The sequence below is a fragment of the Puma concolor genome, chromosome A3, assembly GCF_028749965.1.
Source record: "Puma concolor isolate L17-30 chromosome A3, mPumCon1.1.hap2, whole genome shotgun sequence".
Lineage (NCBI taxonomy): Eukaryota > Metazoa > Chordata > Mammalia > Carnivora > Felidae > Puma > Puma concolor.
In genome coordinates this window covers 29963647-29987330 of record NC_141669.1, presented here as the reverse complement: position 1 = coordinate 29987330, position 23684 = coordinate 29963647, and the positions used below count along the sequence as shown (strand labels likewise).

Here is a 23684-nt window from a genome sequence, read left to right as displayed (position 1 = left end):
CTCAAAATCTGGGAGGCAACGCTCCAGACATCTAGATTACAGCTGTGTGCCGAACTCATCTCTGAGAACTGCTTTCGCTGAGTTGTATTTGAATACGTGGCTTTTGCTCTGTGTTGAGAAGAGCTGTCGCAGGAAACCTGTGTCTGTATTGGTGGTATGAACGGGACTGAGGACGTGACCTACTGCATCAGCCAGTGCCTTTCAAATTTCCAGGTGAGAAGAGAGTTGCCCCCTCCAGTAGGTTCTTTCCTCTAAAAATAAGACCTGCGTATCTAACTCTATCTCCTTTTTTTCCACTTTGACGGCCAGGAAGTTGGGAGCCTTGCTAATGTTTAACCCTGGCAATTATGCAGACAGACACTTACAGCCTGCACACCTGCGGGCGCTTTCTTCTTTTCGGTTTTCACTTTCAGCATTTGCATACAACTCTATGGTTCTCTCTTTTCTCATTAGTATTTTCGCGTTATGGCTTTTGTTCTGGCTATGAAGGTGCCTGAAATCCTTTGTGGATAAGCAAAGCTTTATATAAATATAAATAGACCTCTGCTGTTCTAAGTGGTGACAAGGAGTGTTTGATATGTGATATCCTCTAATGATGGCCTTATGACAACAGTAAGATTTTCCCAGGGCGCTGGGGGTGGGGCCAAACACACACACACATGCACGTATCTGCGTGTGTGCATGTATGTATGTACACCTTAAAAGAGGTAAAATACAGACTTTTAAATGTTATTGTGTAAGCTTATGAATCTTCCCAGCATTAAGGTTTCTAGCCTCATCTACAACTGAACGACAGTAATAGAGACGCCATAACAGGACAATGAACAAAAAAGCAGAGATCACCCAGGTTTGTGGTGGCAGGCAAGCGTCACCCCCGGAAACACTGAGCGTGTTTTGTCATCTCTGCATTGTCTCGTGGCAGATGGCAAGTCCTATTCCTGGAATGACAGCTCTACAAACAGCGAGGCTATAAATGAGAGCGGGCCCCAAAGATCCATCCACGGCCGCTGAGGTGGGGGGCAGCCATTAGCCGTCTGGTCACAGCACACTGGGTAAGATGGAAGCTTAATGTCCTGATAAGAAAGACACGATGCTGGATTTCTACAACTGAGATGCAAGGAAAGAAGAAAGGCACTCCTCTTCCTCGCCCAGAGGACACGACAGCAAATGGTATTTCCAGGGGACAAGTGACTTAAGATTAACGTCCAGGGAGGGCAGTGAAAGATGGAGGGTCCCCACAAAGGAACCCCTCTCTGGGCTGGTATTTAACAGCCACCTGTGGAGGGAATGGATATGACCCGAATCTGCTCGCTCACCCCCCAAGACAACCTGGACACCCACAGACACAAGGACAGACCCTCTGCAGGTTCAGGCTGGAGAATGAGAGACGGACATGAGAGGACTGGCTGAGTGAGGAGTCCTAGAAGGAAGCACATCTGAGATGCTAGGAGCCCAGGGTGAGGAGTATTTGTGCCAAATGGCAGAGGAGTTAAATACTCACAAAATGTCCCCTACGATACGTAGCAGTACCAGAGAAGAGGCTTTGCGGTTTGCTGGTGTTTAACACACACGACTAGAAGTGAGGAGAAGCACTGAGAAGAGGCTGCTTTCTCCACATGGAGCTTTTTCTACACCTGTGCTTGGATTCGTGAGGTCTGTGAGCCAGGAAGCTCATCTCGCCTTCTCTATCCCCTTGGAACGTCCAGACCCGGGTCTGTGGGTGTGAACGGGAGGTAACACGCAAAACAAAGACGATTTATTGCAAGTGCTTCACAAGGGGAACCTCATTTAAGTGACTGTTATTCACTCCACTTGACAGATGTGGAAACTGAGGCCCAGGGAGACCAAGCGATGCCCAAAGTTACACAGCGGGTAACTGGGGGAACCAATTCTCAAACCAAGGTCGTATGGCTCCAGTCCACGTTCTGTCAACCACGAAGCCTGACTCCAAGTGTCTACTCAAAGCAAAACAAACAAAACAACAGGCGGCCACTGGACTGAAAACCAAAGGATGCAAGGACTCAATTTTAACACAACCTTTTCATATGGGGAAGGGCAGGCTTGAGGGAGGGGGCAGACATTCTTCTGAACTCTGATTTCTTAGAGGCAGCAGTTAATAGGGGGGTTTCTGCAAGTGCGATTTTGTTGTTTTTGTCCACATGCGCCTTCATTTTCCTCGTGTCTAGGCACTGACTGAATAGTGCTAGAACGCCTGACATTTCACTTGCTTGACTTTTATTCTTTGTTTTCCTTCTAAAAATTCTGAGGGAAGGGCGTGTCTTAGGTTCTCCTCCCTTTCTAGCATCTAAATTCAATAAACACCATGTCACCAAACACCAAGCCCCGTCACGAAAGGTGAAAAGGAGAAGTGGATTCTATGTGAAGGAATCTCGTGACTGCAGAATCCTTTTTCAGGGCCATAAGGCTCGAATCAAAAGCGGCCAATAAGAATGACCTAGCACCGGTCAAAGACGTGCTCTCTACATAGGAAAATACTGGACTAGAGGAACGGTGCCTTTTCTGTGTCAAGTTGTGGTGGCTTCAATGTGGCATCGGTTACACAGACTAGCTCCTGACAGCAGTGGTAGTGTGGTCACAGCTTCTGCGATCCTTTTCCTGAACTCCTCACGTTTCTGCACTACCGAAATACAGCCGAATGTGACAGCTACAGACCATCTGTGCTTCCACTTTCAAAATTCTCTTTCTGACGGACGGAATGAGGATCCCCTTCTCCTGACTCCCTGTGCCGCTCTGAGAGATCTCAAGCTGACCTTCCTCCTGAGTGAGTGGCATCGAGTCCCTGAATGTATGCCCCGCCTTCCACAGGGCGGAAGCGGCCAATGGAACCCTCCCTCCTCCTGCACCCCCACGTACCATTAACACATTCAAAGACATCACAGCACTTTCCGGGTGTCCCATCTCCACGAGAGACTATGCGAGGGGTGGATCCCACCTCACACACGGGGAAACCACATAAGCCAGAGAGACACTCGCATCTGAAACCAAAGAAAAAGGGAAGGAAAACCCCATGAATAAACAACAACATAGAAGTCGGGAGACCACAAACAAAGTGGCAGTGGCTGTGGCAAACGACACTGTCTTGCTTATCTGGGGTCACTGGGGGATGGGGACCGGGTGCTAACATAATTTGCATTCCAAATAACTGAGGCTCATCTCCTTAAAATACACCCGTGTTTTTAACCGTAACCATTTTGACAGAAATATTCCTAAAATGCATTACGTCATTTCTTACTTAAGCAGACCAGCATAACAAGCATTTCCTTGATGACGCAGGGCCGTGTTTATGTGTGTACATTATGGTGTTATTCCATAAACCAGCGATGCTCGCGTGGGCCAACACAGAAGGGTGCTCCCGTGTTAAATGGCCCTGTGTTCCTGCTTTGTTGCTGTTGACCTTTGGGTGTTTTTCAGAGATCTTTCTGACCCTTCTTTCTGCTATTAAGTTAGTAGCTCTTGAGTCTCTTTTTGTCAGTGTGACTGGGTCTCGGGGTACCCTCATCTTTAGCCACATTCATTTATAATTATGCATAACCCGAGAAACGGATGCTGATGGAAGACTGAGGAGCTCTTTACAACGGGCATGAGCTTTAGTAGGGGGACCTGTGACAGTTATTTGAAAGCTGAAAGCCTCATTTTGGGGGATCTTCTAAGCCACTACATGCCCATTTATCTCAACATGCATGAATGAGGTGTTCAATGAACTGCAAGCCCACTCTGCTGGCTCTCACCTTACTTAAGTTCAACTCTGCTGTGAAACCAGTCTAAACGTAGTAGAAAAGTAAGAGGTGGGTATATGTATGAGGTGAGCATAAGAGGAGAAAAAAAAGTCTACTGCTTGCTGAAGCCTGTTACAAAGAACTAGGCAGGGAATGAGCAGCCTAGGGCCTTAGAACACAAATGGAATAAAAGGAAGGAACAGCTAGCCTCCGGCTCCCCCCCCACCAAACCCCCCCCCCCCAGGGCTCCCCTGGGGATGAAAGGAGGGGTCAGAGGGCAGAGAGGATGACCAAGGAAGTTCCCAGGTTGATAGGAATAAAAGGAAGGCATCCTAAAAAGAGACATCCTCACAGGAAGTATGTGGGTACTTATGTACAGTGTGGGGTCAGGATCAGGGGAGGGGGACGCTCCCAGCAGGGAAGAGCGATTAACACACTTGTTAATTTCAGTTTTTTGTTTTCCCCCCACCTTCTTGCTTAAGCGATTGTTTTGTTCTCCTATTGTTCTTTGGACCTGTAACGAATTCCAGTATGCTCATAGTCCACAAGTACCTCAATAATCAGGCCCAGAGGTTTAGTTACATTTATCATCAACTGCAGAACTAAAAGGGAAACAAATATAAATTAAAATTTGCACCAAAGACCATTAAAGCCACTGGAAAGGTGTGAACAACCCCTCTGGAGGTGGGCCCTTTCAGGCTTCTTCCATATGGGGTGACGGTTATATCAGGGGACCTGGGAGAAGAGGGGGTTAGGTAATTAAGGTTTTGCTGCAATGGAATCTTTTATGGTTTCAGATAAACATTTGCCTCTTCGGTGTGGGCGGATCTATATTCCTCTAGGGCAATCAACTTCCAGGGCTGAACTGCAAAGGTTATTCCAGTCTTTCATTTCTGTGTGCCTTGTTACTACAGTTGTAAGCAGATAATCATATCCCTGTGATACTACAGTGATGACATATTATTTCCATTTATTCTGGATCCTCTGTACAACTTCAACCCTTCAGCCTCTATGGATTAATGGGGCCAGGGCCTCATGAGGCCACATCCTGGTTCTGGTATCTGCATGTGATTACAATGGAAACATATCCTACATGAATAACTGACTAACCTTTTCTTCCACATCTTCTGGGATCCACATTCTTGCCTACTGATGTGTTCCGGGGAATCATTCTAATTCAAACACCAGAGAGCATACGATGAACTGGAAAATACCTCTTCGGATATCCTTCAGGGACCTTTACTGAACACGTATGTGCACTTAGGTGCCAAGCTCTCTGCGAGGCTGTCAGAAATCCCACCAAGCTGAAAACCATAGTGGAGTCTGCCCTACGGCTTCTTGTGTCCCCTTTTACATCTGACCTGTTTCTCAACATTTAGATCTCTCTCGCGCTTTTGTAGTGATTCACAGAGGTTGTCTGTAGTAGGTTACAGAAGGTCTAAAACCGCACACAACTGCCTAGTAACCCACTTACCAAAGAAAACCCCTGATGCTGAATTTTTGCTCCTATACCCAGAATGACTATATGTTCAAGTTCCAAGGATTCAGGTGCCCCGGTTTGGGCTGGCTGGCCGGCTCCCAGCTCCTTTCCCCTTCTGGACCAGCCTCTTGGCAAGCCCTCCCCACCTCTTGCTGTCTTTTGATTTCACAAGGCTTCCTTTGAACCTAAAATTAGCAGGTGTTAAAGACCATTAGCTCCTTAATAAAGAAGGAACTTCCTGAGAAACCAGAAAAGGTGAAAACCTGGGCCCACATCAGATATCTATCCAGCAACTATTAGGTTGAAACTTTAGGACAACTGTCATTTTTTTGTAAGTCAAAAATAGTCACATGGCAATCTCATACAGTTCAACACGATCCAACTCACATGGGTTATCTTTTGACAGATGTGTTTACGCTCCCTCTCTCATGTAATAAATGGGGGACTCGTCAGGACCCTTGTCTGTCAAGGAAATTTATTAGGTCTACAAATTATGTAAGTCTTACATAATTTTAAGTCTAAGTTTTTAACTTTAAGTATAAGTTTTTAAAAGTTATTTAATATGATAGAGACCCTCTGGTTTACCTACAGTAGAGGCAGGTATTCTTCCCTTTTAGAGATGGGAATAGTGAGGCGCACAGCCTAAACCAATGACCTGAGATTATATAAGGCTTCCTGCCCTGCACTTGCCACGAGAGACTAGGTTTCCTTCCGGTGAAAAGGAAACGCTGAATTACAAAACAACTAAAGGATGCAAATTGTTATTTTGTCCTTACCCCCTTTTCTCTCCATTTTTGTTCTTTTTCTGTCCCTTCTCCCACGTCTTCCTTCTACCCTTTACCCCACTGCCTGGATAAAGAGCAAGCAAGAAAATGGAGAAAACGTGTGGAATAGCGGTAGAGGAAATAGACACGGAAGAGATGCTCATGGCACCAAGGTCAGCACTTACCCTCACTTCTAAAACCCCCTCCCTCCCAATTTCCAGGTTCTCACCTGGCCGCCTTCAACTGACTCTCTCCTCCCAACCCACACCACAGCCCAGTTACTGCACTTCCAGCGTCCAAAGTCGTCAGCTGCCCCTCACTTAACCGATCGGCTTCTCAGCCTAGCATACGACCCTGTCAAGTCCACGGGCCTTTCCCCCAAGTCTCCCCTGTGGTCTTTCTCTTCATTTTCCTTTGCTCTGGTCACTCCTCTGTTCTCCACACCAGCTCTCATGCTGCTGCCTCTGCACTGTTCACCCCTGCTCTCTCCGGAATATTCCTCATCCAGCTGTCTGTGCACATACTATCTGTCCTCTTGGGCCGACCTCAAATGACAGCTTCTCTCAGAGCCGCCAGATACCATACGTCGCTTAAGGCTTCTCTCATTCTATTTTGTGGTGACTTGAGTGCAAATCTTACCACCAGCTCTCCTTGCATCCACTGTGTGTAGTCACTAACAAATACTTCTTAAGTGCAACAGAACTGGAAATGCACGAAAGAGGAAGAATAGTAACTAAAAACAAAAGTACAAAAGAGAAAGTGAGAAGCACAACACGGAGATTTCTACACCATGAATTCAAAATGGCTGCTTCAGGTACAGCTGTTGGCAGGACACCTATAGCAGAAACGCTAAGGGCTTTTTTTCTTTTTTTCATAAGTAAATAACGGCTTTATTGAGATATGATTAGCATACCATAAATTTCACCCCCTTTAAAGTGCAATTCAGTGGTTTTATATTCACAGGGTTGTGCAACCACTACCACTACCTAATTTTAGAACATTTTCATCACCTCAAAAAGAAACCCTGTACTTGCATTTCCTCCCCCAGCCCCCTGCAACCACTCATCTGTGCTCTGTCTCTATGGATCTGCCTGTTGTGGACAGTTCACATAAATAGAATCATACAGTATATGGGCTAAGGGCCTTTTAACTTCAAACAAGAAGCAACCTGTATGTGCAATTTGCTGCAAAAAATCAAGCCTCTACTATTATCCTCAGTATTAAGATAATGATCAATCAAGACACCACATTAATAAATTTCTGCATAATGTAATCACAGCTGCAGCCAGGTGGGTTGCTTAGGCTGTCTTTTTTCTCCTGAGTAGGTAATGGATTCAGCTTAGTGGGCATCTGAGCGCCTGAGCACAGTGATGAACACCACTCAGAAATCATCTAAACCCCTAGAGGGCACTCCCCTCCTTAGGAGGCCCAGGCGGGCCTGCTGTGTTGGCTGAAGGGCAATGTGTACTGATGCTTTCTTTCCCTTCTTGTCCTTTGGCTTCCTGGACCACACAGTCCCAGGCAGGCCAGAGGCCAGGGTCCTGGCACAGCTCACAAAGTACCTGCCAGTCTAGCCTCTACTTCTCTTTTTTCTAGCTTCCACGTTCTACTGGTTCCTCCACATGCCGCACCTGGGCAACAAGGGCGACTCCCCATTCACCGATCCACCCACCCAACCCTTCTCACTCAGGGCCACAGCTCAGGTGTGCACTCTGCCTCAGCTCTTTGGCTGCTGGTAAATTCCACACAACCTTAAGACCACCCACCCTACAAGGCCTTCCCTGATCAAACAGCAACCAGGATTACAATATGTGTTTAACTATTAGAATTTAAAGAAAAACCTGAAACTTTTTTTTTTAAGGAACCAAGATTAATTTTCTTTCCTCTGACCTTCCGTAGTACACACGGGTGCTGAATTCTTGGGACTGTACATGCTCATCCTATGAAATCAAAATCTTACTGCCTCTCCTGTGAATTCCCGTGGTGCAGGGGGCATGTCTTACTTGTCTTGTAAATGAAAAAAATTAAGGACAAAGCCATCAAAGCAATAATCTGGAATAAACATTTTATTCATGGTTAATAAATCAGAGGTTAAACTATGCATTGTTTCTATAGTTTTTATGTGTATAAATGTTGGACTGAGAGCTAATAGGTACAGCACTTTTCAAAATCAACGTGTGAAAGGAAACACTATGGAGTTTGTCTAGAATACAGATTCTACGGTGCCATCCTCCAGGATTATTGTTTCTGCAAGTCTGGGGCAGGCCTCAGAATCTGCCCGCATCAAAAGCTCTCCAAGAGACTGCACTGGATGCAACCTGGGACCTACTTTCTGAGAAACTCGCTCCGACAGGTGCAGGTTCTCAGCTGCTATGGCTTAGTTGGCACTTTTAATTTGGAAAAAGCCAAGTACAACTAGTCCTATCATTTCAGTGAGAATGACAATTTGCAGCACTTGCTGTCAATCATTTACAAAACCTCTTTTCTGCCTGAATATGGTGGCTTAGGAAAGACACACAGGGTGAAGACAGGATCAGTACGGACAACGCAGCACCACCGCCACCAGAAATCATGTGACCACAGCAAGCCACTCTGGGATGTGGCGTTCTCGTCCACCGAAGGAGGCGGCTGGTTCGTAACGAGCTTTCTTCTAACTATAAAAAATGCTTCTATTATTGCCATTCCCATCACTGCAACAGTATGATCCGGGTTCATCCTTCCTACTGCTTCTCCTGGCCTCCACCCTGTCCTTGGAGCACATCACAGCCTTGCACGCCCACACTCCCTGCTTCTCTCCCTCCTCCTCCCCACCCCCTCTCCTTGCCACCACTCAACCTTCAGGCCCAGCTCAAGATGCGCCTTCTCTCCAAAGCTTTCTTGGGTGATCTTTTTTTTTTTCTTTTTGGACAAGGAGTATACTTCTACGACTCTCTCTTTTTTCCCCACTAAGACGACTAAGCATCATGGGAGAAGACACGACATGCCTGATGCTGGTCCTCACAACTTAACTTACGGCTTCATAGCTTAGTTGAACAATCAACAGTTTGCTTCACCAGAATGACTGGAGACACTGTAAAGGACACCAAACTACAGGGGGTCAGAAGAGGCCTCAGGAAGAGTCCTCCTGTCTCTCCCACAGCCGCGCAGCAAAGCACAGGCGTGCCCTGCGGTGGGCGCCACGCAGAGGGGAGGCCAAATGTTATTCTAACATTCCCCTACAATAAACTCCCGCAGAGGAGGAAATGTGGAAGCAGCAGACCATCCAACTGCTCATGTTCCCCAAGCAGAGGAAAACAACTCCGTGAGGCCCTCTGAAAACAGCACCTCCCCAAACTGGATTTACTCCACACCTCACTGAGCGCTGGGGCCCTTCAAAGGGGGGAGAATCATGGTCTATAAATAAAAAACAACTAGTATTTATAGGTGGGAGGGAGCTCTCCCTTTAGTTAGGAAACGAGAAGAAATGTAGAACTAAAAGGGCAAAAACCTTGCTTGTACTACTAGGATTCCACTCAGTGCATTAATGAAAGAAGTGTCAGGTAATGGAAATTCTAATGACACATAAAACACAGCTCTATTCTACAAAACGTAGCTGCAGGTTTAATTAAATCTGATGCACTATCTTTGTAGTGATTATATTTCTTACCTCTTTCCAGAAATGCAGAAGTTTAATAAAAAAAAAAGAGAGATACTACAAATAAAATATCCAAAATAGGGGCGCCTGGGTGGCTTGGTCGGTTAAGCGTCCGACTTCGGCTCAGGTCATGATCTCACGGTCCGTGAGTTCGAGCCCCGCGTCGGGCTCTGTGCTGACAGCTCAGAGCCTGGAGCCTGTTTCAGATTCTGTGTCTCCCTCTCTCTCTGCCCCTCCCCTGTTCATGCTCTGTCTCTCTCTGTCTCAAAAATAAACGTTAAAGATTAAAAAAAAAAAAAAAAAAATCCAAAATAAGCGAGTTTCCCTCCCGAGGGCCCAACTACCCTTATGGAGAACTGTACTCGTTCCTAGGGAAATTTCCTAGGGTCACAATTCTTCTCGTGTCTCACCAGAAGAGATTTACTCTTCACTCGGTGACGAATCCTTAGTCACCCTCTCTGACGCTAATTCCTACATGATCTCCTTCAGGTGCCAACCCTGGGCAGTTAGACACACACATTAGCAGCAAGCCCCGGGCCCAGCTCTGAGGATGCTTCCTTCCAGCAGTGGGTCCAGGGGCCACTCCTTTCCACAACCAGAAACTGTATATCGTTCCCCACTTTCCCTTCAGAGACAACAGTAAAATCACTCTGCATTGTTTCTGTTTGTTTTGCTTTTTTTTCTGTGGGGAGCAAAGGATGTGCTCCAATACAGAGAAGACGTAAATTGAGAGCAATGAGGTAAAATATTCCTTTGCATTTCTAATATTAGTAATAATAACAAAGTCCACCATAAGACCTTAATAAAGTAGTCACTGTAGCCCTTCTCTTCTTGGCGTTCTCAAGGGGCAAATGATTAGGGCTCCCTCCTCCAAGGCTGGCATGTGGCTCAGGAAACTTATCTTATGGCACTAAGTTGAAAGAAAAGTGGTATAAATTATAGGAAGATGGTATTTACAAGCCCGCATGGCTCCTGTAAGATTGATAAAGTTATGTTCTAGAACCATGCTCCACAGTAAGCAGGTGGGGTGAGGAGGCAATGGCACTTCATACACATCACCACCTCAACGTGACGGCTGAAGAAGAGAGTCGGGGAAGTTCCAGAGGGACTCAGTCCTGGCAGGAGAGGAACCAGAGCACAGACACAACTGGAAAGAATCCCCGGGGCCTGGGCCCCTAGTGAAACATGAGAGCTGCGATCTGGCAGGCATCCTGAACCACACTCAGGTTAGCTCAACAGTCTGGAAACGACCAAGTCCCAGGAACGGAAGGCTCTTTGCCTTCACCTCCTTAGGTCTGGGGGAAAGACGATGGCATTTGATTTCATGGAGGGCAGGATGGCCTCAGAGAGACGAAGGGCAGGAGTGAGATATGCACGGAGAAGCAGTGAGCAAGAGTGAGAGGGGAAACTGGCATAGTGCACTCTGGGAAGGAGGAGAACTGGCTTTGGATGTGGAGAGTAACATAAGGTATTCCCATTTCAGAGCTGGAATCACCGACTGCATTAGAAATGGATGCTGTGGAACATGGAATCAGCCTACATGTGAACACACAATTACTTTGTAACTATTTGTTGACTGAGTGCAAGCAGGAGGTACTCAGCTGGGTGGGGATGGGGATACACAGGATTCTGGCTCTTAGCTTAGGGGTTTAGTTTAGGAAGGATTGGAATATATAATCTCAAATGAGAACACAGTGGGATGTGAACCATTCTATTTCCTCTGTGGAGCACATGAAGAACATCAAAGACGTCAGGACTGACCTATTTGAAAAGCTGAGCGGCCTGGGCTCCGATCGTTCCTTCAGGCCCCCAGAGCCACCTGGGGCTGGAGCGGGTGCTGACACAGCATGAGTCTTTAAGCACGCATCTGCCTGGACCCCTGTGGGCTGTCAATTCCCAGACCTCTCATCCTTGTCATCAGTGCAAAGTGCACGATCCTTTGGTCGCCTGTCCTCTGGGGGAAGTGCATCCTCACAGAGTAGTGTTCTGCTTCCCCAGGGACTCCTTCTTCCATACCCATCTCTCTGCCTTCCGCAACCTCCCCCTTGCAGACAAACTCTCTCGGCATCTGCATGTGACTACAAACCGTACCACTCAAATCTGTTCCGGCACCTACCCGGCTGGCCCCCAAATGCTATTTCCTTACAACTGCCTTTAGTGAGATGGCGAATTCCCCACACTCACCTATTCACCTGGGTTGGAAGGGAGGTCAGCATCCTCCACATTGTCACTTTCCTCCCTCATGCAAGCCCTCCCTCTCTGTGGCCCTGTCTCCTATCCATTTCCTAAGAGGGGTCAGAGAATTCACTTGGACATTAGGACAGTCTTAGGTTTGAGTTCAGGCCACTTAGGAGCTATATGACCTTGGGCAAGTGACATTGTTTCTCTTAGCCTCACCTGAGCCATATGTAAGAAGGGGAGGATTCAAGTTCCTTGTATCTCCCAGGACTGCTCTGTGAATTAAATGAACAGCTGTACGAAAAGCAACCTAGGATAGTATCTGGAGTGCAGAAGTACCCACCCACTGTATGCTAGGTAATAATTTGGAAGGCCTCCATGTCTATGTGGATGAAAACATCACCCTGAGCTCACCTGATTGTTTGGAATCTGAGGATCCGTGCTGCCCCTTTGCATTTCAGGCACTTGCTCCCAAGGCCACAGCTTCCTAAAATCTCTGAAGCCAAACACTTTACTCACTGATCCCAACGGTTCACCCGCCCAGTTCTCCCACCACCTGACTCCTGCAGCCTCCCTGAGATAGCTGCGCCCCAGAGAGCTTTTGCTCTCCTCTCTAGCCTGGGCCTTGTCCTGACTGTGCCTCCCTAACAATACAGCCCCAGACCCATGTTCTTTCACTCAAACCCTCATCTTCATGATGCCTTTAAACTTCTTGCCCTTTTAACCTCCATCCACATCTGGTCCCCTGACACCAACCCCAAGTTAGCTAAACCCAGAAAGGCCAAAGCCCAATGTCTTCAGGAGTCAGGCAAGAATCCTGAAAGAGCAGAGGGCTATTGTAGATGACTCAAGACGGTCTGCTCACTATTCACTCCATGATAGAACGTACAGTCAATGTCACTACGCCTTCCAATTGCTCAAAAGAAGCTCTATTTTTACATGAAGCATCCCAGTTTTAAAATGTTAATGGTTAATTTAAAGGGGAGGAAAAAAAAGCGAAGCAAAGAAAATATGTCTTGGGGTCAAATTCAGCCCCAATGCTGCCAAATGCAAACTGTAATATCAACCAACTACCTCCCTGCTCTGTGCCGATACCCCACCCGTTGATGGCTGCTGGAGAAAAGCACACTCCTGGCAGTAGCTGTTCGACATTTTCTTTTTTTTTTTTTTTTTTTTAAATTTTTTTTTTTCAACGTTTATTTATTTTTGGGACAGAGAGAGACAGAGCATGAACAGGGGAGGGGCAGAGAGAGAGGGAGACACAGAATCGGAAACAGGCTCCAGGCTCCGAGCCATCAGCCCAGAGCCCGACGCGGGGCTCGAACTCACAGACCGTGAGATCGTGACCTGGCTGAAGTCGGACGCTTAACCGACTGCGCCACCCAGGCGCCCCTGCTGTTCGACATTTTCAACACTGACGTCCCTCCCGTGCCTGATAGTCAGTCCTCCATTCACTCCAAGAATCCCTTCGTCCACGATGCCTTCTCTGATGGGCGGCACAAAGAAAAACAGCTGATGCTGTGCGTATGCATCTGTGAAGGCAGGCTGTGAGTGGGCACAGATTGTTAAGTGTCTATCGGGCGTGGGGGCATGGGGGTGGAGGTAAGGACATTCCGGGAAGAGGGAAGAACTTACTCAAACTTGCAGAGGCAAGAAAGAATATGGTATATTTAAGGCTACAGCAAATGGTTCAGCCCATCAGAAGCACATTATGCACTGGGATGGGGTGTGGGGGATATACTGTAGGGGTACCTGCAGGGGATGTGACTAGTGAGGAAGCCCAGGGCTGGGTAAGAAGGGGCCCTGCGTGCCACACTAAGAAGCACCTTTAACTGAAAGCAATAGGAAAGTAATAAAATATCTGAAACAAGTGATGTAGTCTTGAAAAGGGGTGGTTATATGAGGGAGGGAAAAATCAATATTGTCATGAATTCCATTTTTCTCTAATCATAAAGATAGATGGGATGAGTGATAATGTTTCAAGTTGTAAGACACATTAAAAGTTTAAAAATCAATGACCACAACAGCCTAGAATGCCCTTTCCTCTTTCTCCAGCTGCTGAACTCTGACTCATTCTTAAAGACTCAGCTCAAAAGTCAAATCCAACATTTTTCCAAATCAGAACTGGTAGCCCTTTGCTCTGCGAGTGGCTTTTTTGCACGCTCCAACTTCTAAAGCACACAGCACTTTAAACTGTAATGATTTATAGGTGTTTGCCTTTAGACTGTAAGCTCCTGAACATCATAGTCCACGTTTTATTCCCACCAGGTAGCACGGCATCCAGCACTTGGTAAACATTCAAATGTTCGTTCCCTAAACAGATCAAAAGAACATAAGGGGTTTTAATGCTAGGACTTGCCACAGATCGACTATCTCTAAACTTAATTAAAAGCAATTATTGAGTATTTATTTACCTGTACTTGGCACTAATGACAGAGAGGGACATGTTAAGGTGTATCCTTGCCCACAAAAGTACACCATCTAATGTCTCAAGAAGTGTCATTAAGAGTCTTCAGGAATCCATGACCGAGCCATGGTAATCAAAGCACTTGATCATATGCCCACAAGAGCCACAACATAACAACTTCTCTCCCTTTCAAAAAAAAAAAAAGGCACAGTCAGGAAACGGCAACTTAAGATGCACCTGTCTGTGTGACACATTCACAGATTAACTAAGCGTCAAGTTCAAGAGACACAAGTTGTCCTCACCTTCATCTTAACTGCAGTTAAGCAGCTAAACTGTCTACTGGACAAATATAACCCTGAACTCTCTGCAAACTGTCGTCTACACAACAATGAGGAGACCTATCACTTACACCCAACTTACAGGTGCAAATGAACAATAAGAAATAGTCCCTGAGATTTGTGGTTGCTGTAGGCGTTTCCAGAAGAAGAAGGATTTTAACATTTTAGATTTGCTTATTAGTTATGTGAATAGCTTCAGGAAACATTTTTCCAAAACTGGAGCTATTCTCTTTGCCTGTGTCATGAGGAGGATACTATGAAATGCGGCTGGGTGCGGACAGTCCTCTGAGGTTCAATATCATCCATGCAGTGGAGCATGCTTTCCAACTGTACTGAAAGTCTTAGGGAATTCAATTGAGTTCTTTTCTTTCGGTGAGAGTCAGAGGGCCAAGGATTCAGGGTCTGGTGATGGCCACTCCGACCAAACTCTAAGCCACTCAACAAGAGCCTTGAACTTGGTTTCAGGACTTAAACACATGTGAAATAAGACTAGATACACTTTCATGGAGACACTCAAAAGGCGTAAAGCACTAGTATAGGAAGAGCAGGGCTTGCACATCTGAAGCGAATTATTGACAAATTAAACTCTCTACTAGGGAGATAGTTCATCTCCATGGACAAGGGCTTTACTTCTAGGAAAGCATATTTGCTTCAATCTGGGGATAAGTCCAAAAATAACATGGAATTCCTAAAATTATTTTGTTTTAAAAACATCAGAGTTTAATATAGACTCTGGCTTTTTTAGTTATGAGTTGACTCGCTCTTTTGGGCCAAAAATTACTGTGGCAGAGGGCAACAGAAGAGCTGTTCTTTTCTTAGTTGAGAAAGAAGGACTTCAAATATATTTCCAAATTTTTTTCGGGATGTGTTTAAAAACACAGAGAATGCTACCATGATAGCATGTCAGGAGTCAGGAATGTTTTAAATCTGCACTATGCTAATGCATATTTTACATACTGTATAATTTAATTTTATTTACTCTCAAAAAGCAGCTGGATAAATTATCCAATTAAAGAGAACATCCAAAAAGTGAACCGAATTAGAGAAATCTGTCCTAACAGATGACTCCTACCCCCAAAAAATGTTATTAAGTATCATCTTCTTTGAGACAATGTCTTGGGAACAGATGGATATGATAATTAATTACAACGCTCTTAATTTGATGAAGTCCTTTTGAAAATGCCTATGTGGGGGCAATTTCCACTGGCTAGCTTGAGTAGGTGTGATACAAGCAATTTAATTACCTAACACCATGTTAAAAGCACATGCAGCTGCAATAAATACTATTTGATCATCTAAAGAACTTAACGTGGCCTCAGAGAAGAAATAAGGAGAGCTCCCTGAGCCTTGAGAAGGAATCTGTCAGTTCCAGGCCACCCTCAGGAAGTTTCTGACCTTGACATAGGAGTCTGGCTGGGCTAACATGTCCTGTGTTGAGAGTCTTGCCCTCTGTGCTCCTGGCCTTGTCTAATCCTCCCGCCCCTCATCCCCCACCTCACCCCTCAAGACTTCGACCAGCAGAACGAGAGACTGAGGCTCTGGAATTGGCTGAAGAGCTCTAGAGAGTTCAACAGCCCAAGTGTAAGTACTGGAGCAGAAGACTCCTGATACTCCAAACCTATTACTAAAAAGTGGACAGAGGAATAAGAAAATCCACTGAGTTCCCAGGGAGAGGGGAGCTGTATGATCGCAAGACTTAAAACTGCAGGCAAATGGGGAGAGCTATGAAAAATCACAATCAGTTTTTCTGTATGTGTGTGCTTTTTGAAGTCCCTGACTTCTGAGTTCAGATTTAAAGCTGGCAAATTATGTTACAGCTTTTTCTTAAATTCAGTTTCTATTATTTGGTAGAAACAGTTTATTAGTCGATTCATATATATATATATATATATATATATATATATATACACACATATTTTTTTTTTTTTAATGTTTATTTGAGAGGGAGAGAGAGTGCAAGTGGAGCAAAGGCAGAGAGAGGGAGAGAATACCAAGCAGGCTCTGTGCTCAGCAACAAGCCCAACATGGGGCTTGAACTCACAAACTGTGAGATCATGACCTGAGCCGAAAGCAAGAGTCAGACACTTAAACAACTGAGCCACCCAGCCGCCCTTGATTCTTTTCTTGAAGGCAGATCACTCTCTATGTGTTCCCTTCTGACTACCTTCCCGAAGTCTGGAACGTCCTCGAAACTGCCAGAGCTGATATTTGTAAGGTGTTGAGTTCCTTCACCTGGGCCATATCTTATTCATCACCGTGCCCCACACCAAACCAAGCCCAGTGTCCTCTACCTTCCATGAGGCCCTCAATGGGTCTTTGACATCTCACTGACATTTTCAAAGCGAGACCTTTTTACTCACTGCGTCTTTGCGGTTAATTTTTATTTAACTCAAGTGCTTCTGAAGGGAAGGGACAACCTGCCAAAATACCATTCTGATGGACTCATCTGGTGGGGTCAGTATCAGAAAAAGAAAGCTCCTTCTCTCAAGATCTACGTCTCTTCAGAAGAAACAGCGAAAGAGCAGTCGGCTATGATTCTCCTACCATAATACAAGGTAGCACGGGCAAGACGGACTTTCTTGAGAACACAAAAAAACCAGGATTGAGGAAGGGGGACTAAGCAGCCTAGATTCTCCACCTGAAGCAGCTGAATACAAACACCCAGATGCTGCGGTGAAAAGTAAAGAAAAAATTCATGAATTTTGTTCTGGTCACGGGCTGTGTATCTGACATATCCTTCAGATGCAGTGGGGTTGGCATCCTTCCTTGTATCTTACTTCCCCTCCTGGAACTGCAGTGTTTCAAGCTGTTATGATATGACAGAGCATGTGTGGGAAATTGTCTTCTGAGGTCAAGGTCTCATAAGAGAGAAATAAAACTGAGGATCAAACAAAGAAAAGGGAACTTAATTCAGTAGATCGTTTCCTATTTAAAGAGTTGTGAAGAGTAATGGTTCGCTCATAAAGTCGGGGATAGAGAAGACCATGCTTCCACAAATACAATGCTGGGTGTATATGTGTCTGCATGCATATCCAAGTTAGAGTAAAACAGAACAGCCCAGGAGCTGAATAAAGAGTGGCAAGGAGGACAAAGACAACACCTCAGGGAAAGTGAGGCAGCAATAGCTGGGGAGAAACAAGTGAAATTGTGGGTCCAGGAGCCAGGGAGCAGCCGGAGACAGGGTGTGGTTCACGCCGCTGGGTGTGCGGCACAAACCACACATCCTCCCCCCCAACCCCAAACCCAACAAGGCAGGCTGACAGGCAGAGATGTCCACATGCTGCTAGAAAGTGACTTAAGAGACTAAACTCTTTCCTTAAGATTCAGCTTTGGCCAGATATTCTCCAATCTGCTACATGAGGGACTATTTACGGTTGTTAAAAAACAAAAAATACAAGTAGCAATATTCCATTAGCCATGGACCAATAGGTAATCTACGTTACCGGAATATCACCCAGCTTTCACAATTCAACAAGTCTGATACCCAGATTTAAATCATTAGTCTTATAAGTTTCTTTTTTTTTATGTTGCCTTTCCTAAGTTTTTAAAAACATTTTTTAGTATTTATTATTTTTGAGAGAGAGAGAGAGTGTGCGCGCACGAGAGCGCACACGAGTGGAGGAGGGGCAGAGAGAGAGGGAGACACAGAATCCGAAGCAGGCTCCAGGCTCCGAGCTGTCAGCACAGAGCCCGACGTGGGGCTCGAACTCATGGACCGGGAGATCATGACCTGAGCTGAAGTAGGGCGCTGAAACGACTGAGCCACCCAAGCACTCCAGTTTTTTGTTTTGTTTTAAAGAAAATGAAAAAAAAATAAACAATTCATTTATAACTTTGTTTGGACTCCCCCCACCCCCGCCATCATCATATATATATCTCTATCCTATTATCTTCTAAGCGCTGGAATTTTCTAAAATGTTCCTTCTTTCTCTCCTAGGAGTCTATCACCAACAGCTTGGGTTCTTCCCCCCTCTAAAAGGTTTGGGAAAATCAAAAACTTTAAAGGTAGAAGTTACTGCTGAGATCATCAAATCCCTCTTCCCCTTCTTCTCTCTCAGAAAAGAAAACAGACCCAGAGGATGTGACAGCCTTGTCCGAATTCCTGCTGAAGTGGGCCAGCATTCTAGCACTCGATCTTTGGCTGTGTGCTGTCTCTGCATGACACCAGGTCACGCGTGGAGGAGTATTCCTCAGCTGCTGGACAGAGTTTACTCATGTGCACACATTTGCTCACTGACTATTAACAAGTTATTATCATTATTATTATTAACAAATTGACTATAACAAAGGGAAGCGTAGGACATGGCGTGTTAGGTCTCCTGAGTGGTGGAACCAGGGAGGGCCAGGTGGGGAGTGAGCTCAGGGCCACAGGGGACAGTAAGCCTAGTGGTCTGTGCTCACACAATCTGGCTCTGACACCCACCAGGCAAGACCCTCCCCGGCTCCCCACGTCCCTCCATCTCCAAACCAGGGGGGCCGTACAACCTGCTGCCTGAACAGGAGCACCAGGATTCCTGTTTGTCTACGTTTCCAGTGGAACTGTACTTAGAAGGTAATGTGCTCCGGAGAGTCTATGAAACTTCTTGGTGAAAAACAAAGTCACATATTAGTCAACACTGGAGCTAACAGACCATCTAAAAATTTTACATTATTTTGGATTAAGGAAAAAAAAAGTGAAAAGTGCTTCTAAATCTGGATTTAAAAATAAAACAGGTTTTTCAGGGTCTCGGAAAGCAAGAGATATAAATGTTCTGGATATAGGTTCTGGCAGAGAATCAGACCTGTTAGTCAGAGAGAGGCTGGAGCCAGGAGGGAGCTTGGGAACCTGGCTGGCTGTACTGTGTACAACCGAGGAAAAACCCTATTTTAAGCCTGAACATCATAAACAATGACTTCATTGATTTCCACCTCAAAATACCCAGATTGGATTCTTCTCAACTTTTAAGGAATGCATATTTATAGGCAGTATGGCTTCAGAACAAAAAGTTTGGGACAAATCTCATTAAAATAAATTTTGAATGGGTGACTGTCAATAACATATTACATTCATTCATCTTCTTAATAAAACTATGAAAGCAGTTAAGCAACAAGTCAAAAGGCATAAGGGCAATGAAAAACTCATTTGACTTACAATGAAAGAAAATAAGGTGGAGGATATTGTGGTCTAGATTTTTAACTAGTTAATGACTGTCTTAAAGCCTGTATCTAAAAAGATATGAAAAAATACAGAGGCAAAGGGAAGTCTCTGTAAAATTAGGCACATTCGCTGGATATAGCAGAGTGGAGTGTAGAGAAAAAAAAAAAAACTTGTGATCCAGGAGCCATCTTCGTGAGAAATAGCACAACCACGTGGAGGTCTGGACTGGCGGACACAGGACAACACGGGACGCACAGACCTACATCCCAGGCTGGATCGACCCTTTAGCTACAGCTGGTGGGTCCATGTCTCTCAGCCAACCATTCTATAATCAACCGTTACAGAGAAGAATTTCTGTGCAACATCTCTGAAAGGTTTTCTTTGTGTTTGTTTTTAAAATTGACCTGGTTTTCACCAGGCAGATCTCGTGGCATCCAAAAATGGCATTCTCTGCTAAACCAAGTTTTAACCAGGTAGTCACAACTTTAAGGAGGGAAGTTCAAAATGATGGTCAGCTAAATGATACCCACGCTAAGGTGGTGCCCAGTGGCTCCTACATCATGGGTCTCCTCCTGGGTCAACTGCCCACTGACAGGAGGAGGAGGAGGAGGAGAGAGCAGCAGAAAGGTAGCAGACTGTGGGAGAACCACCTTGTTAACACACGGAGGCATGAGGAATAACAGATCTCTGTTGTTTTAAGCTACTACTATTGGGGGTGGCTTGTTGTGCGACAACGAGTAATGAAACATATGCACATTGTGTGAATATGTACAATGCTGAAATACGTACATACGTTGGTGAAATATAAATTCATAATCACTGATATTATTTCCTGGACTTTAAAAACAACAGCAAAACACAGTTATCAAAAAACTGCAGTGGAGAGGACAAGGCTTTGGGATCAGAGAAGCTGGGTTGAAGACTCGGACCCGCTCTCATCCTTGTACCAAAGAACACATGACTATGCACAGCTCACTTGTTCTCTCTGCCTCTGTTTTCTTGTCTATAAATTCCTCATGGAATCAGAATGATAAAATGAGAACAACAGAAATGTAAACGCTTTGTAAACAGTAAGGCACATTACACAGTTAAGCTGTCCTTGGAATCGCCACCTTCACGCTACTTCAATACTTAGTCCTTCCCCATAAAGGTATCATCTGGATCAATGTATCAGACGTAACCTCCTCTGCTACAAGACTCCTTTTGTGGGCAGGCATTTGCACGCACACATGCACACGCAGGGCCTTCCAAGAACCACAGGTGTCATAAGCCCTGTGGACAGGGCTGTTTTTCCTTTCTGCCATCATCCAGTGTTTAGGCCCGTGGCCACTAACCCTCCTTCCTTTCACCGTCTCCTGAAAGGTGTGATGAGCTCACATCACATTCCAGGGCCAAGAGAAGAGAAAAGGTGAGAAAAAAAATTGGCAGGGTGCTTGGAAACCTAAAACCTAGCCGAGGAAAGAAGAATTAAAAATGGTTAAGAGTTCACTGTATTGCAAGCAAGAATGACGTCAGAATGGGATGAAGTTCAGGAAAAGACAGCCAAAGAGGGTGGAAACGAAGGATGGGCCATTAAGAAAAAGCAAAGATGCATCAAGTAAAGAAGGAAGGACCTGTCTGTAGAAAGGGCAGGGGTAAGGTGGGAAAACCAGCACTCATCAGGAACAGAAAAGAGATATCCACGCATGAAGAGACTATCTAAAGGGTAGAGTCTGTCACTTGTAAGAGCTCAAGTTATGCTTGACAAACAGATGAATAGCTGAAAAAAAATCAAACAAAAAGTCACAAATTGCACAAGGACTCACACCGAAATAGGGCGGTGAGGGGCTGGAATGGGTCAGAGTGTCACTGGGAATGGGAGTTCCATTTGGATGAGAAAAACGGAGAGAGGAATTTGTTGTTTAAGGCAAGAGGGACAAAGTCCACAAGCTCCTCTCCTCGTTGCTTAAAGTCCAAGACACCTTTACAAAAGAGGGGTCATTAAGGTAAATCTCTACTGCCCACATTTCTGATACCTTCACCCTAATTGTAAAGGGCTTTCCCCCTGAAATCTCCACATCGCTGGTTTTGATCCAAAATGGCTCTAAGTTCTTAATAATGCTCTTTATAAATAAGCGGTAAAGACCAAATAGTTACAACCTAATTTTATGTATTCTAAAATGGTCTTCTGTGTATCTCAACATCATACTCTTAAAAACATAAATCACACAAAAGAATACAGTCATGTAGTTTTTTTTCTCTTGAAATACTCCTGCTATGACTCATGGTAGGCTCTCTTCTTTTTATTTCCATTTTCACATGATTGTTCGGCTTTTTATTCTCTTGCCAAAGTAGGACCTATCATCCTCCTTAGTAAGCGGGAACCCACTTAATATGCTAAACTAGGTTTTAACCACGGTCTGAGTGCATTCTGCATTTACCGATTCATTCAGTATGAATGCATATACAGAGGAAAAGAAAGAAGACACAATTCCTGACCTCTAGAAACGTCCTTTAGTTGGTGAGACAAGACTATGCGTGTAGCAGTGAAATAACAATGCAGGGAAATAATGCGATTAGTTGGCAACACAGAAAAGAACACGTTAGGAGCTCCCAGGGCGCAGGATGGGTGTTGGTTGAAGCATGAAGACCTTTTGGATAAAGTGCAATTTAATTGGAGTCCTGCAGTGTGAACAATATTAGAAAAGGTGGAAGGGAGAGATAAAGGCTTTTGAGAGGTGACCTTGGTGCTTGGAATGCAGAATTTCTGCAGTATGGAGAAGTGGGCCATAAAGAAGGGGCTTGGGGAAAAGTGCAAGGTTTTTAAAGTGAGCCGGGGAGTAGTATTTACCACCCAACAGTGGGAGGGTAACAGGAAACTAAAAATACTCATGCTTTCTTCTTCAAGAAAGAAATCAACATGGCTTAGCGTGGGCCTGCTCATTCATTCGTTCATTCATTCACCCATCAACAAACGTAGGTTGACACATCACAATTCCTATTCTAGTACTAGAGGCTATAAAATATTCCCTTGAGAATCACACAGAGAAGGGAATACTGACCAAAAGAAAAAAAAAATCAATGATATCAATGTATCATAAAAAGTGCTTCAAGAGACACATGGGAATTAAATTACAAGTGAGCAGAGGAGGGCACCTAAGTCATCTTCAGGGCTGAAGACTTCAAACACTTCAAAGAGAAGGAAATGCAGTCCTGAAAGGGGAGCAGAAACTGTAGGAGGGGAAGGTGCTCAGGGAAGCCAGCTGTCGGCACTGGCGTGAGCATCAGCTGGGCACGGGCACGTGAGGAGAGGGGTCTCATCCAGGCGGGAACACAGGATGTACACGGACAAGGGGCGGGGAGTACCATGGGTCAACGACCATCTCAAATACAGAAACTAAAGGGCTGTGAGAACTTATCCCTCCCCTGCAAATAATTTACAGTGGGATTTTGAATGACTTCCGTCTCTGTTTTCAATTTCTTTGTTAGAGGCACCTTTAACTTTAACTGATTGACCATTCTTGAGCCCTGGATGCCAAAGTCAAATTTACATCAACACAATAATAAGCATCCTAAGGTTTATGTTTGTAAGACTCACAGAAGCTTGGAGATAAAACAGAAGACATCTAGCTGAACCTCCTTTCCAGTGTAACATTTCTTCTAAGCATTCCTGGCAGGTGGCCATCCAGACGGAAAGAAATCTTCAGCTCTAGGGAGCTGAGGAAGCAGCCCAATTCATCACTGTACGTCATTAGTTGTGAGAAAATTTTTCCCTTAAACTGAGATTAAGTATGTCTTTTACCCACTTCAACCCCCTGGAGGGGCTGAAAATTCGCCTACTGTGCCTCCTACGTGCACATGGTGCCATGTTACGTTTATAACAGTGACTTGAGAATTGTCCCTCTTCTTCACTGAAGGACTTGTTAATTAACAACTGGCTTAGTTTTGATTAATTAGGTTCTCTAATATAATGTGCCACCTTCCTTTTCGTGAAGACCTTGAAGGGACATCTGTTACCGTTAATGACGCT

At 45.0% G+C, this 23684-nt stretch overlaps 1 protein-coding gene across 5 annotated transcripts in view; it reads right to left on the bottom strand.

The window, feature by feature from the left end:
• Nucleotides 1-23684, bottom strand: part of CRIM1 (cysteine rich transmembrane BMP regulator 1) — a 192885-nt gene that overhangs the window by 79421 nt on the left and 89780 nt on the right. For 4 of the 5 annotated variants that reach the window (XM_086700360.1, XM_086700356.1, XM_086700358.1 and 1 more), the window contains one exon: nt 2875-2996. The exons of the other annotated variant lie outside the window; for it this stretch is intronic. In XM_086700360.1, the coding sequence (XP_086556486.1) occupies nt 2875-2996 (122 nt within the window). The remainder of the gene's footprint in view (nt 1-2874; nt 2997-23684) is intronic. 5 annotated transcript variants of the gene reach the window in all.